At 47.3% G+C, this 18417-nt stretch overlaps 1 protein-coding gene across 2 annotated transcripts in view; it reads left to right on the top strand.

The window, feature by feature from the left end:
- The window catches only part of LOC129840930 (protein CBFA2T2-like), a 54037-nt gene extending 35885 nt beyond the window's left edge, over positions 1–18152 (top strand). For both annotated transcript variants that reach the window (XM_055908978.1, XM_055908987.1), the window contains exons 2-11: positions 4134–4286; positions 5135–5376; positions 6153–6242; positions 8905–9095; positions 9409–9662; positions 12329–12414; positions 13065–13272; positions 14265–14333; positions 15995–16185; positions 16675–18152. In XM_055908978.1, the coding sequence (XP_055764953.1) occupies positions 4134–4286; positions 5135–5376; positions 6153–6242; positions 8905–9095; positions 9409–9662; positions 12329–12414; positions 13065–13272; positions 14265–14333; positions 15995–16185; positions 16675–16995 (1805 nt within the window). In that variant the 3' untranslated portion in view covers positions 16996–18152. The remainder of the gene's footprint in view (positions 1–4133; positions 4287–5134; positions 5377–6152; positions 6243–8904; positions 9096–9408; positions 9663–12328; positions 12415–13064; positions 13273–14264; positions 14334–15994; positions 16186–16674) is intronic.
- The last annotated feature ends 265 nt before the right edge of the window (positions 18153–18417 follow it).

Here is an 18417-nt window from a genome sequence, read left to right as displayed (position 1 = left end):
AGACTCTATAGTATGTATCTTTATTTCCTTCCTTGTATCCTTGTTTCCTTTCCTTCATCCCAGTATGAGACTCAGAGCTTTCGTATCTGATGACATATAATTGACATTTCTGTACCACACTCCTATCTCAGTCACTCTTATCAATTAAACATGCTTCAACTTTCTTCTTTCATCTGCATTTGTCATCTGATTACCCACTCAAATATAACGCAATTACCCTCAAGACACACACGTGTCACATTTGATCTAGTTATTAAATGCAGTGACTCTTTTACGAGCCATGAGGGAATAGACCACAGCAAGGAGGATGTCGGCCATTCCAGTTCACTGCTTCATCTGTTTCTCAAAACCTATCTACCCCCCCTGAGTGACAGTCTCTCCACAGCTGTTAGATTGCTTATTAGAGTGGGAGATTGGAGACACCTGGTGCACAGGAGATATCTATCTATATAGAATAAGAAAATAACATGAACGATTTAAGAGGTAGGCTGTGTCCAAATACGCGTACTTCCGTCCTACGTAGTAGGCCGTTGAAGGTTGTAAATCTTTTTCAGTTTTAGTCGGCCTAAATAATATTTTGATAAATGAGTATTTTAAATGCCCAGATGTCATACTCATTTCGGCTTTTCATCTAGTAGAATTTGCTGCACACTCTCGAGGAAGATAATTGTCTTTTCACACCCACGTGTGTTCGACAGCCGATAATCAGAATAGAGGAACAATTCCCGACAAAAATCAACGATTTGGCTCTGAACAAGTGCGATTCCGAATTCGATGACGCCTTCACAGTATGGATGAGTAGTAATGTTGATATTTGTTTCATATGGCATACGTTTGTACTAAACAGGATGTAGTATGATTAGTAGTAATACACAGTATGCAGATTAAAGGACCAGTGCAGCCGTTATCTCAATATCAAGTAATTTCATGGTAACAATTAAGTATTTGTTTTCAATTACAATAGCCAAAAATAATCAAAAATGGCTTCTTAGCAAAGAGAAATTTCTCAAGCAATAATGTTGCTAGGACTGCCTGGGAGTGTTCTGAGTAGGGAGGGGAACATTTAAAAGCCATCTATTCCAGTGTATTCTAATCTATTGTATTATCCTTTGCATGAAAAATAATGTGTAAATAAACCAGGTCTTTGAAACAACTTCAGGGAATAAAAATAGAAGCTATGGAATGGGCCTCCAAAGTCTAGCCATTCTAGATTGTATTTCTATGTACACTACAGCATTACTTTTCATTTTCTCTCTATGGTCATCCTTTTTTTGTTGTTCATCCATATCAGGGATATGGTGACAGGTGGCACTCTTGCCAGCTAGACAAACTTCTGGCACAAGGCAAATATTGACTGGTAAACACAGGTGTCGTTCCGAGCTACCGCTGGACCATATTCTTTATACCCTAATAGTGTGTGTGTGTTTGGGCTGACGTGCCAGCTGCTTGACGTGTCTTTCAGACTGACAGTAGTAGGGGTCTCAGGTGCTAGGCAAAAAATCAAGAAGTCGTCCGGCTGTGGCCCACTAATGTAAACATTGCGTTAAATGATCTGTAACGGTGCCATGCAATGTCTTCTCGATGACCTTTGTCATAGCCAAGGTTTCCCAAATTTGGATTTGACTAGTGCGTGATGCTAGAGCTGTGTGGGGTACTATAGTAAATCATGCTACAAAATTGGCTTCCTAAGAAAGCGTTCTTGTAATACACCGTCTGCTCAAGTACTGGCCATGTCCGAATACCCATACTTAAGTCCTTAATATTAAGCATTTTAAGTTTTAGTAAGTAGTAGGTAAGACAGAGGCCGTGTCCGAAATCTGTCTCCCTTTTTATGTCCTGGTAGAAATGTTATTTAAAAAATCCTGGAAAATGACCTCTTGAAAAGAGCGTGAACCCCGACAGCGTTGTCTTCTGACCTGAGGCGGATGTACTCAAGCGAAGCCCAAATCAAATTGTACTTGTCACATGCTTTGCAAACAACAGGTGTAGACTAACAGTGAAATGCTTACTTACGAGTCCTTATCCAACAATGCAGAGTTAAGATAAAGATATATATTTTTTGTTAACATATAGAGAGAAATAGTGATACGAGGAAAAAATACCCCGTGATTAACAATAAAGAGTAAACGTAACATGGCTATATACACGGCGTACCAGTGCATAGAGGTCGGGGATCAACTGAAATGAATATTTTGAAAGCAATGGAGGGTTGGGTTGCATATCAGTTCTGAATAGAATGCATAATGCATACAAATTGTGTTGGCACAGATATTATTGTTATTATTAAGTTATACGCCCCGTGGATTGTGCTGTTGAGACGTCATCCTCATTTCCTGACCATAAGGATTGTGTGGAGCGTTGGAGCTAGGGAGTGAGTGTGTGCCATGCGGCTCCCTGTGACGTGCTGGCACGGAGTGTGTGTGTGCATGCGTTTGTGTGTGTGTGTGTGTGTGTGTGTGACGGAAGCACAAATGGCTGTGTATAGCCCTCCTTCCTGCCCCCTGCTCTAGTGAACAGGTGGAACGATAGCAGGCAGGCCACGGGATGTGGAGGGAGAGGGATGGAGAGAGAGAGAGGAGGACAAGAAGAGGGAGAAAGGGAGGGTAGAGTCAAAGTGAGGCTCGGGGGCAGAAGGAGCTGTCAAATCGCGGGGTGCAGCGGTTGCAAGCCTGACAGTTCAAGTCAACCCTCGCTGTTGTGTGGGAATGTGTGTGTGTACACGCTTGTGTGCTGGCTTTGATAATTCCAAAAGAGAAGTAACTACTACAAAGCAAGCGTATACCTTTTTTTTTGTTTCTTTTCCCTTTTCTGAGGGCTACGTCTACGAGCCAATGAGTCGCGAGGCTTATTGTTTATTTCCACATGTCAAATAACTCCACATTGGAGCCACATCGAAAGTGTTCTGTCTTTTGATTTCACCCTAGTTCTTACCCACATTTCTGTGGTCACACGCGTGCATATGAAATGCAATATCGCTTTCCATCGGGGGATTCATACGCACTCAAACGTCACTGAAGTGCCGGCTATTGCATTCATATGTTTTTGTACGACGAGACAGACACTCAGTTCATAGCATCAAAAGAGCACAATAGTCCCACCCTAAAGCCACGGAACTCCATTGAAAAGAGCCGTTTCACCCAACCTTTGACCCTTTAAAACCCCGCTTGTCTATTAATCGTCCGTCTAAAAGCAGTTGGAAGCGTCTGATCCACTCCAAATGGAGACAACATGCAGCCTTCATGGGATCTGCCCCAACAAAGACGCCCTCTGATCCAAAGATTATTACCATCTTTCTCTCTCTCCCTCTCTCTCTCTCTCTTCCCATCCCCTGATCTGGTGGTCCCATTCATTTCATTCATTGGCCGTGGCATATTGAGAAGTATGCGTTTAACATTCAAAAGCTTTTGCGATCTTGTTAGTAAAGCGTGAAATAGCTCCCGGACCCCACTTTTTTTTCTTCTTTTTTTTTTTCCTCTCTCTCTCTTCGGCCCCTGTCCCTCTGTCTCAATGAAAAGCCATTCTTCTCCATGAACACAATGGTTTTTCTTCATTAGCACTTCTGCCATGGATCTCAATGGAGGGGTGGAGGATCGCAAGGCTAGACCCCAAGACATCTGGGTTTCTCTAGTTGGGGCAAACGGGGGTGGGTGTGGAGGCGGGAAGTTCTGTTGCTGTTTTTTTTTATTTTTTTATTTTCTCTGACAAAGGCAGGGACTTGAAGAGTCTGCATTGACAAGATTGAGCTGGAGCTGAAAATGGTGGATTGCTTTTCATAGCACGCATGCACACTGAGGCTTAGGATAGTGTGTGTGTGTTTAACTTGAGTGGCTGATGATCAAAACTAGACTTCAAACCTACTTCCATTAATTGTTTTTGTCATTTAGCAGACGCTCTTATCCAGAGTGACTTAGTTCATGTGAGTTCATACATTTTCATACTTTTTTTGCATACTGGTCCCCCCGTGGGAATTGAACCCACAACTCTGGCGTTGCAGGTGCCATGCTCTACCAACTGGTGTGTGTGTGTGTGTGTGTACATACACCTCGACCACGTAATGACCACTCCCCACATGCAGCTATTGACCACGCCTCCTCTCTCTCTCTCTCCCTCCTCCCCTCTTTCTCCCCCTTCAGACAGTGGAGAGAAGAAGACCCCTGCCATGCCCGGCTCTCCTGTGGATGTCAAGACTCATTCCAAACCAGCTCCCAGCAGCAGCGCCACCATGCCCCCCCTGCCCTCCATCAACCCCAGCGGGCCCCGGCCAGCCTCCTTCTCCTCCACCACACGTGAGTACCGAGTGCCCGGGGTGAAGTTTCCCTTAGGTGCAGATTTTAAGATCACGTTCTCCTCCCCCAATCCCAAACTCAAACATTAATGGGGGAAATACAAAACTGACCCATGATGAGCTTCTAGGGGCAACTTGACCATACAGGCCACTCTACATAGTCTCGCTGCCACCATGACAGCGCCCACTGCCACTAGCCCCCCCTAGAGGAGTCTCCAGGGACCTGCACGCTTTGGGGTGAATCGTAACCGCATGTGACATCAAGTGAAAATTGTGACTTAAATGGAAGTTATGATTGCACCCTTTAATAGCAACCAGCAGATTTGAGCTGTGTGATCCATAAATTGATTAGGGCACAATTGTCAAACTCATATAAATGAGTACCAAAATATGAATATACCAAAATCATGTACCACAATCCCCTAATCAAGGGTGGCAAACTCATTCCACGGAGGGCCGAGTGTCTGCGTGTTTCCGCTCCACCCTTGTACTTGATTGATGAATTAATATCACTAATTAGTAAGGAACTCCCCTCACCTGGTTGTCTAGATCTTAATTGAAAGGAGAAAACAAAAACTTGCAGCTCATGAAACATGGGACCACTCTGCCATCCGTGGAATGAGTTTGACACCCCTGGGTTAGTGGATCGTGGTATGTGATTTTGCTTTATTTGTCTTCATTTCTTTGTCGGCCTTAATTAATGGCTTTAAATCTTCAACATGATAAAAGATGTGAGGATTCCAGTATGAAAGATTGTGTCACCCCATTCAGTCTATCAACTCCTCTGATAACTTCTTTGACCTCTCATTGGCTCTTCTCCCTCCCCATCCCACCTCTTCCCTCCCCCAGTGACCAATGGGATCCACCACTCCCCACCCATGCTGAACGCCGTGCCCTCGCCGCCCCAGCGCTACAGCAATGGGCCTAGCTCCTCTTCTTCCTCCTCGCTGGCCAATCAGCAGCTCCCGGCCACGTGCGGCGCCAGGCAGCTCAGCAAGCTCAAACGCTTCCTGACGACGCTGCAGCAGTTCGGCAACGACATCTCGCCCGAAATCGGAGAGAGCGTCCGCAACCTGGTGCTGGCCCTCGTGGTAAGTGGTTGATATAACGTTTTAGGAACGATGGATGGAGACGTCAATGTGTTGCATTTGATTTTTCGAAGCGATATGATCATTTACCCTCGGGATGAATAAACTGAATTGAGTTTAACAGAATTGTATTTAATCGAATGAGATATTTCAACATAAATGTTGATTTCAATACAAATATCTGCCAAACATATATATATATATATATATATATATATATACTGAACAAAAATATATACTGAACAAAAATATATATATACTGAACAAAAATATAAACGCAGCATAAAACAATTTCACCGATTTTTACTTAGTTACAGTTCATATAAGTAAATCAGAAATACCCCTCAGTTTCATTAGCTGTCCGGGTGCACATTTTCGAGTGGCCTATTATTGTCCCCAGCACTAGGTGAACCTGTGAAATGACCATGCTGTTTAATCAGCTACTTGATATGCCACACTTGTCAGTTGGATGGATTATCTTGGCAAAGGAGAAATGCTCACAAATTTGGATGTTAACCCAATCTACGCACAACCATTTGAGAAATAAGCATTTGTGCTTATAGAACATTTCTGGGAGCTTTTCTTTCAGCTCATGAAACATGGGACCACTTTATATGTTGCATTTCTAATTTTGTTCAGTATAAAAATATGTTTATTTATGTAGGCTTATATGCCTGTATATTCGCTATATGTGGCTTAAGTGGAGACTAGCTCAGTGTTGGAGACTTTAAACCTTGAGGGGGGAACTGTGATTGGCTGATCTCTCCCCTGTGTCCCAGAATTCAACGGTCACCATCGAGGAGTTCCACTCGCGGCTCCAAGAGGCCACCAACTTCCCCCTGAGACCATTCGTCATTCCCTTCCTCAAGGTAGCACCTACCTCCTCTCTCTCTAGGTCTGTCTCCCTTCTCTCTATTTCTCTGTTACTCTCCATTTCCCCTGTCTCTCGTTCTGTCTATCTCTCTCTGTCTGTCTATCTATCCCTCCCTATGTCTTGTTCTCTCCCTATATGGCGGAAATATTGATGAACTGAATCCAGGCCTGTGCTGTGTGGATGACAGCGTTCTTCTTTGTCCTCTTCAAAAGGTGTTTGATGTTCGAGGGAGGTTTACAATGACTCAAGGACTGCATATAATTAGTCATGAAATCAGGAGTGGGGGGGAAAAAAGCAGATGTTTTGTATTGAAGGTAACAGCTAGGGTGCGTCCCAAAATGCCATCCTCCCCCTCAGCAGCCTCCACTGATAGATTATCTGTTTGTCTCAACGGAGGCTGCCGAGAGGCGCACGGCTCATACATGGCTGGAACGGCGCAATGGAATGGGCATCAAACACACGGAAGCCATGCGTGACGTATTTGATACCATTCCACCAACTCCGCTCCAGCCATTACCACGAGCCCGTCCTCCCCAATTAAGTTCCCACCAACCTCCTGTGATATCTATGCTAGCTCTGGTCAAAAGTAGTGCACTATATAGGGGATAGGGTACCGTTTGAGACGCGACCCTATTTCTTTCATGAAGCGTAGAGGAGCTTCTGGCACAGAATACGCAAATCACACTTCTCTCAAATCTTGAACTAATAATAATGCAAATATGGTCATAAATAATGAAAAAACGCAAGTAGACGGTAGCATAATACAAAATTAGGAAAACGTGAAAATCATTTCTCTAATTGAATTTTCAACAGCCAGACGGTTGTCGTATAAACAGAGAATTGGGGTTGTGAATGTATTTATTGCCTTTCGGTCATTCCCAAGTAACAATATAGTTCTATGCGTTGACTAAACGAGCGACAGGGGTTGCGCAAGTTTAATTGGACCTTTGAGTAACTTTGCAACACGGGGGCCTGAAATAGAATACTTTTTAAGAGCTACCCTCATGAGAACCGAACATAAATCTTCCAACCAGTCAAATTGTTCGGTGTTATTGCTCCATTCTTCAGACGGTGAAAATCGGCTCTTTTTTTCCATGGGTTACCTCTCCTTCACCTTTCAGAACCCCGACTCTCTGAAAGAATAAAATGAAAAAAAATAATCGTTTCCTTTTTTCTTAATTTACGAGGCTCCCCAACTTCTCTCCCTCCCTCTCTCCCTAGCACCGTGGCAGTGGATAGCTCAAAAAGAAAGCGAGGGAGAGACAGAGCTCGGAAGTGTGAAACATGACTGTAAACCATTCCCTCCCTTCTTTTATGGGGCTCAGCAGCGCACCATATGGACTCTGTGTCGCATTAAAAGAAAACAGTCATTCAGGCTTGCCCGGCGCCGCCAATTTCGCATCCGCCCCGCAGAAAAAGAGAACGGCGCTTAACTGACAGACAACATATGTGGCGGACTGATGTAGTGGTGGCCCTGGCTAGGGGGGGTAAGGGTCTTAAGTGGAGAACGGGGGAACGAGGAAGTCTGTAATTATAAGCACACTTGGGCCTGTTGCTCATTAAGAGATGGAAGGAGAAATAGAGAGAGGGAGGGAGGAGCCTGCATCCTCTCATCAGGCTTGGTGGTCATCCTGTTCTGCCTCTGCTCGTCACTCTTTTGCTCTTTTTCCCTTGTCCCGCTCTCTTTACCCCCTACGAGGGTGCCTGCGTTCTGATTGCACCGTGTGACGTTTGTCTTCCGCTTCTGTATCATTCTCTCCTTCCCTCTTTTCTCTCTCCGTCTGTCTCATTTGACCTCCACAGACTCTCTCATTCCGCTCGGCCTTGCTTCTTCGACGACACACACACCCTAACACGAAGCCCCATTTTTCTCCTTCTATGTACACGGCTCTAATCTCCTCTGCTTCTCTTGTGTTTGCGGTTCGTCCAAAGTGAGCGGTGGACTATGTGTTTGGGTTTTGCGGTGATTTACTGAAAGGTGGGCTGCAGAAACAGTCACGGGGCTTACACTAGGCAGACAGAGACGGCGGACATTTTTAACCCCCTGCGGGGGTGTGATTCTCTGGCCTCTCAAGGAGAGATCTGCTGTATGTCTCTCCCTCTGGTCCTCCTCAGTGACACGTATCTGCCTAATGTCTCTGCCGTGTTGCCATGACACAGAGGCTTGACGGCCATACCGCGACATGCAAATAATTCATTTATTTTTTTCTCACTCGAACTTCACTTCATGAAGTTCGTGTTTTGACGTTTTCACCCCCCCCCCAAAATGACATGTACTGGTATTTTGTGAACATGTCAGTTGGATTTAATGGGAAATTCACTTTTGAATTTGCACAAGATCGTTGGGTCAGTAAAGGTGTAGAGAATGAAGATATTCCCAACTAGTTTTGTCAACTAAGAAATAGAAGCCAGCTCTTTTATGGCGACAGTATGGCATCTATACTGTCTCCATGGTGCCACTGCGTCTACGCGGCGTCTACGTGGCGTGTCCGTGGTGTTTCCTTGACAACCGCGACCCCTGTAGTTAGATTTTTAAGGCTTTGAGAAAACGTCATTACAGTAGCCGTATTCTTGTGATTTCTTGTATCTCGCTCTCGTTCTTGCCTTTTTTGAAATGACACTCACCTCCCTTTCTCCCTCTACCTCCCCCTCCCCAGGCCAACCTGCCACTGTTGCAGAGGGAGTTGCTCCACTGTGCACGTGCAGCCAAGCAGACCCCGGCCCAGTACCTGTCCCAACACGAGCACCTCCTGCTCAGCACCACACTGGCCTCGCCCCCCGACTCCTCAGAACTGCTGCTGGAGCCTAGCGAGAGAGACATGGCCACCAAGAGACACAGCCCTAACAGGTAGGAGACAGACAGACAAAATGTACACACACACACACACACACACACACACACACACACACACACACACACACACACACACACCAAGAGAGACATAATCCCAACATGTAGGGGACAGATTGTCATATACACATACTGTAGACACACACACACACACACACACACACACACATACACACACACACATCTATGTGTAGTTTGCAAGCAGCCCCAAACGATGATGCACCACAGACTGCCATCCCCAATATCATACGTACACATTTCCACTCTCTCTCTCATGCCTTCCCTCTCCTCTCCTCCATCTTTCCTGCAGGGCAAAAGAGAATGGCTTCCACGAGCGCCCACCCGCCCCCCTAGAGCCACCAACCAAGCGCATCTGCACCATCAGCCCTGCGCCCCGCCACAGCCCGGCCCACCCCCTGCCCCTCAGCGCTCAGCTGCATCCCACGCCGCCCCCACTGCAACACTACGCCCTCGAGGACATCAGCGCCCCCCACCTACTGCACCGCGAGAGCAGTCACCGGATACTGGAGCTCCGCGAGCTCAAGGACAGGCCTAGACTACCAGGTAGATTCATCCACACATGTTTACTGTACGCACCTACAGGTGGTCATGTGCGGCTCAGTCGGTAACGCACAGTGCTTGCAAGGCCAAGGGATTGTGGGTTTGATTCCGGCTGGGGCCATCCATACAAAATAATTGGAGAGAGAGACACACACACACACACACACACACACAACATGCAACCCAGACGCATACACAAACTCACGAGGGTTTAGCCTGACATTAACAGATGCAGGCGCCCTTTGTTCTCTCACATTGGTCCCTCTGCTGTTTTCCACAACAGTCGTAAGGGACGACGGGAGCAACACCGAGATTCCGTCATAAAACAGCACTCTTTCTCACTCACACACAACCACAGCCTTTAGGTGTGGTCGATATGAAAGCTGCTAATGGGTGGTCTGTGTGGGTGTCCATGCGAGCAAAAGTGTGTGTGCGTGGACATGCACAGCAAATGGCATAGAAGTTCCCCCGAAGATCATAAATCCATGGACCCCGCATGTGCTTGGAGTGTGCCAAACTACCCGGGAAGTAGTGTACCTTTTTGAGAGAAGATTGTATCTAGTTCGTTGTAAATCTGCGTGCCATCTGATCCCTGTCAGTGTCAATGACCAGATGGGATGTAGATATTCAACGAAGTAGACACGCACTCCCATAAACACAGCGGCGAACAGCGAAACGCACACGGCGCCCTAAGGAAACGGCAGTAGTTCATGCCCGAGGCACACCTCTCAGAGAGACGAAGCATGGGGGCCGGTGTTGTTTACGAGCGTTACGTCCCAAGGTACAGTAAGCCATCCAGCCTGTTCACCGCTACATCTCAGAGCTTTGAACTGGGGAGCGCTGATGAGAAACAGCAGCGGGGGTGGAGACGGGAGAAGGAGAGAGGAGGGTGGGTGGGGTTGATAGATAGATTGTGTGTGTTTATCATTTTTTTTGCCGTTCATGTGTGTATTTGTGTCTTTGAATGCTGTGTTGTATGTTTGTCTATTCGTCTTTGTTTGCCTCTCTTTGTTTGTGTGAGTGTGCTATCCCTTCCCTGCGCTCCTCTAAACCAGAGCGGGTGTTAGCGCTGCTTAGCCAGAGGGCAGATGTGTATAGAAGTGGGCCTGCGCCACGCAGCCTTTACAGCTCCAGTGCTGGAATACTGCTAGGTTCAGATCATGGGGAGGGGATGCCCACTACTCCCTGATAGTTACCCAGCCGTGGGGGCAGAAATGGGAAGGAGGTGGGGGATGGTGTTGGTGTTTTTTTTTACGGACAGCTGACCTCCAGATGTGGGGGAGTCCCAGCGCTGCTGCATGCCGTGACTGGGCTCGGGGTCTGGTTCTCATCAAAAGACATCGCTCTGTCCCTCTCTCCCTCTCTCTTTCAACCGCTCGCTCTCTCTCTCTCTCTTATCTCTGTTCTTTCTTTTAATCTCTTTTTTTTTACTCTTTCTTTGTTTTTACATCTCTCTGATATACACTGAGTGTACAAAATATTAGGAACACCTTAACAGGGGCGCGACTTTAGTTTTAGAAGTGGGGGGGACATTAACAAAAATATAAAAAAATATCCAGTTGGATAAACACTCCAAACAGCCTACACGGCCGCTCGGCGATGTCCACATGGTCCTAAAGCACACCCGTTGCCTTTGTGTTGTATGACATTCCAATGATAAAACTAGGGGGGGACAGAAATGTAATTTCAGCATATGGGGGGGGGGGGGGGGGATTTCCCTAGTGAAAGTTACGCCCCTGCTTCCTAATATTGGTCGCACCTGCTTTTGCCCTCAGAACAGCCTCAATTCGTCGGGGCATGGACTCTACAAGGTGTTGAAAGCGTTCCACAGGGATGCTGGCCCATGTTGTCTCCATTGCTTCCCACAGTTGTGTCAAGTTGGTTGGATGTCCTTTTGGTGGTGGACCATTCTTGATACACACGGCAACTGTTGAGCGTGAATAAACCCAGCAGCGTTGCGGCTCTTGACACACAAACCGGTGCGCCTGGCACCTACTACCATACCTAGTTCAAAGGCACTTCAAGCTTTTGTCTGGCCCATTCTCCCCCTCTGAATTGCACACATACGCAATCGACGTCCTTCTTTAACCTGCCTCCTCCCCTTCATCTACACTGAAGAGAAGTGGATTTAAAGTGACATAAATAAGGGGTCATACCATTCACCTGGTCAGTCTTTCATGGAAAGAGTAGGTGTTCCTAATGGTTTTTTTTTATACTCAGTATTGCCCTTGTCTTTTGTTAGACGATATCTCCTTTTCTAGCTTTCTCTCTTTCTATAGCTTTGTCTCTGTAACTCTGTCTTTTATTTTCTCTCTTCTGTCCTTAACTCTTTTTAGTAGGCCACTCTTCGTCTTTCACTCCTCCTCTTCATCTCTCTTGTGTACGAGGAAGTGAAACAGTGACGACGGTAACGAGACACTAAAGCACGGCTTGTCACTAAGCTACGGCCATGACATGGAATGTTGTTGTGAAATAAGACCATCTAAATGTCATTGTGTCACTGCCTCATTGTGCTACTGACTAATATGATTAATGGACACCACTTTCACCCCCCCTTCCCTCCGCCTCTCTTCCTGACATTCATTTGTAGTGACGGCTGTGTTCCTTTTTTTTTTTTTTTTTTTTAAATCACCGCTTTAAGCTTTCAATTGTCTCGTCTTTCTAATCAGGCACTAACGGGGGCTACCGCGAGGAGCCCGTGGACCACAGGCTGACAGACAGAGAGTGGGCCGACGAGTGGAGGCATCTGGATCATGTAAGTGCCACTGCTGACAGTAGACGCCGCCGCCGCCACTGGAACTATAAGTGGCGCAGCACTTCTCAGTGCCTGGTGGAGCCATCAAGGCTATGTCAGACTGGGTGTCCCGTTCACAGTGGTGGACTTGTGCTAAAGCCATCTGCTATCTACATCCGAGAGCCATGCGCTCCAGTAGTGATCGGCTGCCCAAAGCAGGAGTCCTACCCAATGAACTGATATTTTGTTTTTATCTCACAAACATAATTCTGGAATAGTAGTCCTGTGTATTGAGACTTATTATGTACCCCCATGTAACACTACTGTATTTAGCTATTACTTACCCCTACATATTGACATATACCACAGGAGGTTGGTGCCACCTAAATTGGGGAGGATGGGCTCATTGTAATGGCTGGAGTAGAATGGTATCAAATACACGGTTTCCATGCGTTTGATGCCATACCATTCGCTCTGACCCGTCCTCCCCTCGGCACCCTCCACTGACATATACAGTATCTGCAGATGTTGAGCGTATTCTCTGCAGTAGTGTAGATATAGGACGTTATTTGTGGCTGGGCATTTGTAAAAAAATAAAAATAAAAAAAAACATTCAAGTTTGGCTCCCTCTAATGGTCCCCTCTTTCTATCTCCGCCGCTCACGCCTCCAGGTGTTGAACTGCATCGTGGACATGGTGGAGAAGACGCGGCGCTCGGTGGCCGTGCTCCGCCGCTGCCAGGAGTCGGATCGCGAGGAGCTCAACTACTGGCGGCGGCGCTCCAGCGAGCAGGAGGACCCCCGCAAGGGAGGGGCCACCACCATGCCCGCCCCCTTCTCCAAGACCCACAGCCCCCACACGGCCGAGGGACTCACCAATGGTGGGTGGTCCTCTTGTCTTTTTACGTTATAACTAACTCGTACGGTCTCACATTCATGGGTGCGAAGTTACGTTCATTTCTACCCTTAGGGTTGGTCCTTTTTCAATGAATCGATACACACCTGATCGACAGATCTATATATGGTGCATCTTGTCAGGTGGGAATCCTGGTAAGGGATTAAAAACGAGTGGTCCCCTTGATGGTGAGCTGCTGAAGCAACCTGCCAGCTACTGAGCTCCCACATAGTCACCACATAGACCCACTGCCCTCTGGTGTTCATCTACAGAACTACACCCATCAACACACTACTGACACATTTCGAACCTACACATATAGCCTGCGTTCCAAATGGCATCGTATTCCGTATATTGGTAAGGAATAAGGTGTCATTTGGAACGCACTCACAGTCTTGCTGGCAGTGTTTGTCTCTCAGTGCTCGTCTGCTCCTCTCTCCGGGGCCCATGCTGCTCCATGGCCCCCAGACAGGTGCCAACGCTGCCCCCGTCCAGATCTGCCACAGAAGGCCCTGGCAGTGCCAGCCTGTCGTCCTTTAAGACCCAGAGCTGGCTGCCCGCCGCCCGGCCCGAGTACCATCTGTGTGCCCAGCAGTGTGTCTGGGCACAGTGTACACAGTCCAAAACCAGCCCGGGCACCACAGAGCTTGGGCATGGGTCTGGATTGAGAGGAGCAGCTCAGAAAGAGAGGAGAAGGGAAGGGGGAAAAAAAAGAGCTAGAGAGAGAAGACGGGGATAAAGAGAGCGATAACAAACAGAATGTAGCTACAGCTTGGTTGTCAGCTCCTCTGCCCTAGCCAATGTACTCCCTCTTCAAGCTGCCCGGCTATTCGGTTAATTTGGCCAACTGGGGAAGGTTGAATTGGTGTGGTTAGCGAGGGGATTGTATATCCCAAGTAAGTAGAGCGGATGATGCTATTTCACACAAGTCTGCCGGGTGCTAACTTTTTTTTTTTTTTTTGTCTTTCTGTGCCACAGAATCCCAGAGAGACTTTGCGCCGCGGCCTGGCTCGGGCTATGTGCCGGATGAGATCTGGAGAAAAGCTGGTAAGGGCTAGTACAACAGTGTTCAATGTCCCATGTGTGTGGGCATTCAACATTTATTTGTGTTCTTCTTCCCTTTCCCCTTTTTATCCCTCTTCTTCTCTCGCTCATTAAAATATATATTATTGAAAAACATTTGATATAAAGGAGTCCCCTCATCCATCTATTACACTGCTCAAAAAAATAAAGGGAACACTAAAATAACACATCCTAGATCTGAATGAATGAAATATTCTTATTAAATACTTTTTTCTTTACATAGTTGAATGTGCTGACAACACAATCACACAAAAATTATCAATGGAAATCAAATTTATCAACCCATGGAGGTCTGGATTTGGAGTCACACTCAAATTTAAAGCGGAAAACCACACTACAGGCTGATCCAACTTTGATGTAATGTCCTTAAAACAGGTCAAAATGAGGCTCTGTAGTGTGTGTGGCCTCCACGTGCCTGTATGACCTCCCTACAACGCCTGGGTCTGGGGAACGGGCGGGCCAGTCCATAGCATCAATGCCTTCCTCTTGCAGGAACTGCTGACACACTCCAGCCACATGAGGTCTAGCATTGTCTTGCATCAGGAGGAACCCGGGGCCAACCGCACCGGCAACCACAAGGGGTCTGAGGATCTCATCTCGGTATCTAATGGCAGTCAGGCTGCCTCTGGCGAGCACATGGAGGGCTGTGCGGCCCCCCAAAGAAATGCCACCCCACACCATGACTGACCCACCGCCAAACCGGTCATGCTGGAGGATGTTGCAGGCAGCAGAACGTTCTCCACGGCGTCTCCAGACTCTGTCATTTCTGTCACGTGCTCAGTGTGAACCTGCTTTCATCTGTGAAGAGCACAGGGCGCCAGTGGCGAATTTGCCAATCTTGGTATTCTCTGGCAAATGCCAAACGTCCTGCACGGTGTTGGGCTGTAAGCACAACCCCCACCTGTGGATGTCGGGCCCTCATACCTCCCTCATGGAGTCTGTTTCTGCCCGTTTGAGCAGACACATGCACATTTGTGGCCTGCTGGAGGTCATTTTGCAGGGCTCTGGCAGTGCTCCTCCTGCTCCTTCTTGCACAAAGGCAGAGGTAGCGGTCCTGCTGCTGGGTTGTTGCCCTCCTACGGCCTCCTCCACGTCTCCTGATGTACTGGCCTGTCTCCTGGTAGCGCCTCCATGCTCTGGACTCTACGCTGACAGACACAGCAAACCTTCTTGCCACAGCTCGCATTGATGTGCCATCCTGGATGAGCTGCACTACCTGAGCCACTTGTGTGGGTTGTAGACTCCGTCTCATGCTACCACTAGAGTGAAAGCACCGCCAGCATTCAAAAGTGACCAAAACATCAGTCAGGAAGCATAGGAACTGAGAAGTGATCTGTGATCACCACCTGCAGAATCACTCCTTTTTTGGGGGTGTCTTGCTAATTGCCTATAATTTCCACCTTTTGTCTATTCCATTTGCACAACAGCATGTGAAATTTATTGTCAATCAGTGTTGCTTCCTAAGTGGACAGTTTGATTTCACAGAAGTGTGATTGACTTGGAGTTACATTGTGTTGTTTAAGTGTTCCCTTTATTTTTTTGAGCAGTGTATAACCACTATGTATCACAGAACCACGACGTGGTCTAAAACCTGCCCCCCCCCCATGTCCCTCTCTCCCGCGCAGAAGAGGCGGTGAATGAAGTGAAGCGTCAGGCCATGGACGAGGTGCAGAAGGCTGTGGCCGAGGCGGAGCAGAAGGCCTTTGAGATGATCACGGCTGAGCGCGCCAAGATGGAGAAGACTCTGTCCGAGGCCAAGAGGAAGGCCACCGAGGACGCCATCCAGGTCATCAACGAGCAGGAGGACTCCAGCGAGGTTAGGAGGATATATTACTCTGCGTAACTTTATACACTCTTAGAAAGAAAGGTGCTATCTTGAACCTTTTTTAAGGGCTCTTCGGCTGTCCCCATAGGAGAGCCCTTTGGAGAACCCCTTTTGGTTCCAGGTAGAACCTTTTCCACAGAGGGTTCTATATGGAACCCAAAAGTGTTCTGCCTGGAACAGAAAAAGTGTTTTCCTATGGGGACAGCTGAAGAACCCTTTTTTCTAAGAGTGTGTACACATACTGTGAAGTGAGTCATAATGAGCACATAGGAATAATAGTCAAAGCTGCAGGATGTGTAGATGTGGTATTTACCTACTACTTGCCTAGTATACTTTGTCCATTTCTCCATAAATATATAGTGTACACACACACTCTTCCTCTCCCCCTGCACGTAGTCTACACCACAGATACACAGCCGTTCACAGCTTTAATATATTATTTATCTCTATACTCAACTCATCCTTTCTCTCTCCCTGCAGTGCTGCTGGAACTGCGGGCGCAAGGCCAGCGAGACGTGCAGCGGTTGCAATGCGGCGCGCTACTGCGGCTCCTTCTGCCAACACAAGGACTGGGAGCGCCACCACCTCATCTGCAGCCCTGGCCTGCAAGCCCAGCCCAAGCCCGTGTCCGCCATCACCGCAGCCAGGGCCGCTGCAGCCGCTGCAGATGTTACCACAGGGGTCAAGGCCCCCGAGAGTGTCCCAACCGCTGCCAGCCCTGGGGGGGAGAAGGGGTCGATTGCCTCTCGTTCCTCCACCCCGTCCACTCCTGCATCCGTGTCAGAGAGCAACGGGCACTAAGACTAGGACCATGGAGGGTGGTAGTGATACTGGGTCGCACTCAAGATTGCCTCCGTTCCCCTTTTCCTTCAATTCTGTTGTTCGTGACTGTTCATAATGGACACTAGGACCGGGCGCCCCCAAAAATGGCTTCCTTCCTTTGTCTCCCGTTCCTATCGAACCGCTGACAGGTGAAAGGTGCTAGTGTCCATTGTTCCATCGTTTGGCTTTTACCTGACGAATGACTTCAGGTCAGCGGTTGTGAGGGAGAGGAGACGAGTGAAGGAAGCTGTTTCGAAGACCTACGATGACCCTCCGCTCTGGACACCAACCCCTAATCTAGCCAAGGAAGTGATGTCACAGACAGGAAGTGATGTCACAGACATTGAGTGAACGGAGGAGGAAATGAGGTCACTGATGTCACAAGTCCTGTTACACAAAGAAAGAGGAGAAACTGTGGGGGAGGGTTGCTTTGGCAATGGTGGGCAGAAGACAGACTCATCTGCTTTGGGACTCTGAGGATCCATCTTCAACACTTGGACAAACAGACAATCCACCTCACAGATGGACACTTGTTTCACTTCATCCAAAAAACAATCCCAAACAGATCTGAGACGACTAAGGACTGACTTCAGACAATGTTTTTGTTTTAAGAGTACTGAGGGGGGGGGGGATGTATGAGTTTTGGAATGGTCATTTATACCCAAGGGTGAAAGTGATGGTCGAAGTACTCACTGCATATTTCCTAGTTTCCTGTTGTGTGTGTGTGTGTATATAAAGCTAAGAGGGTTATGGGTCTGAGTGACAGTACCAGCTCTAGAGTTCCCCTCCCGCTCTGGAAATACATTTTGGAGGTGACACGATAGCGAAATCACCTCCGGAATCCTGTTTGTATGTACAGTATAGCTGTTCTACTTTTCTTGCTCGCACAAGTTATTCGTCTGGTTCCTTTTTTTGTGTGTGTGTGTGTGTACGTACACGTGTGTCAAAACGGTTGTGCCGTCGGTGGATATTGTAAACTAAAACATTACTACGAATTTTCAGAGCAATATAAAAATACAAAGTGTTCAGGTATTCACATGCTGTTATGCATCACCAAAGTTTTCAATTGTTAAACAAGTGTCATTGCCTGTAACTGTCTATTGTTGTACACAGAATAAATATACAGAAACACTGTTTCTTGCCTTGTTCTATGACGCGTATAGTTATCTATTGTCATGATCACCCATTCGTCCACACCGAGCTTATAGGATAAATAAGATGGTACGATAGAAAGTAGTACCAGAACTACAACTGCAAACCTCTAGAAGTTTAGCGTTATCTACCACAGTTGCTTATTGCTTAGCTTCGTGTCACCTGTTGTACAATTCTGGGTCAGATGTCTTCTGATTTTAAGTTTGCACCGGTTTTCCATCAGGAATATAAGGTAGGGGAGTATACAGA

The sequence above is a fragment of the Salvelinus fontinalis genome, chromosome 3 (assembly GCF_029448725.1).
Source record: "Salvelinus fontinalis isolate EN_2023a chromosome 3, ASM2944872v1, whole genome shotgun sequence".
Taxonomy (NCBI): Eukaryota; Metazoa; Chordata; class Actinopteri; order Salmoniformes; family Salmonidae; genus Salvelinus; species Salvelinus fontinalis.
Note: the sequence above shows the minus strand (reverse complement) of the source record. Positions and strands in the feature narration are given on the sequence as shown.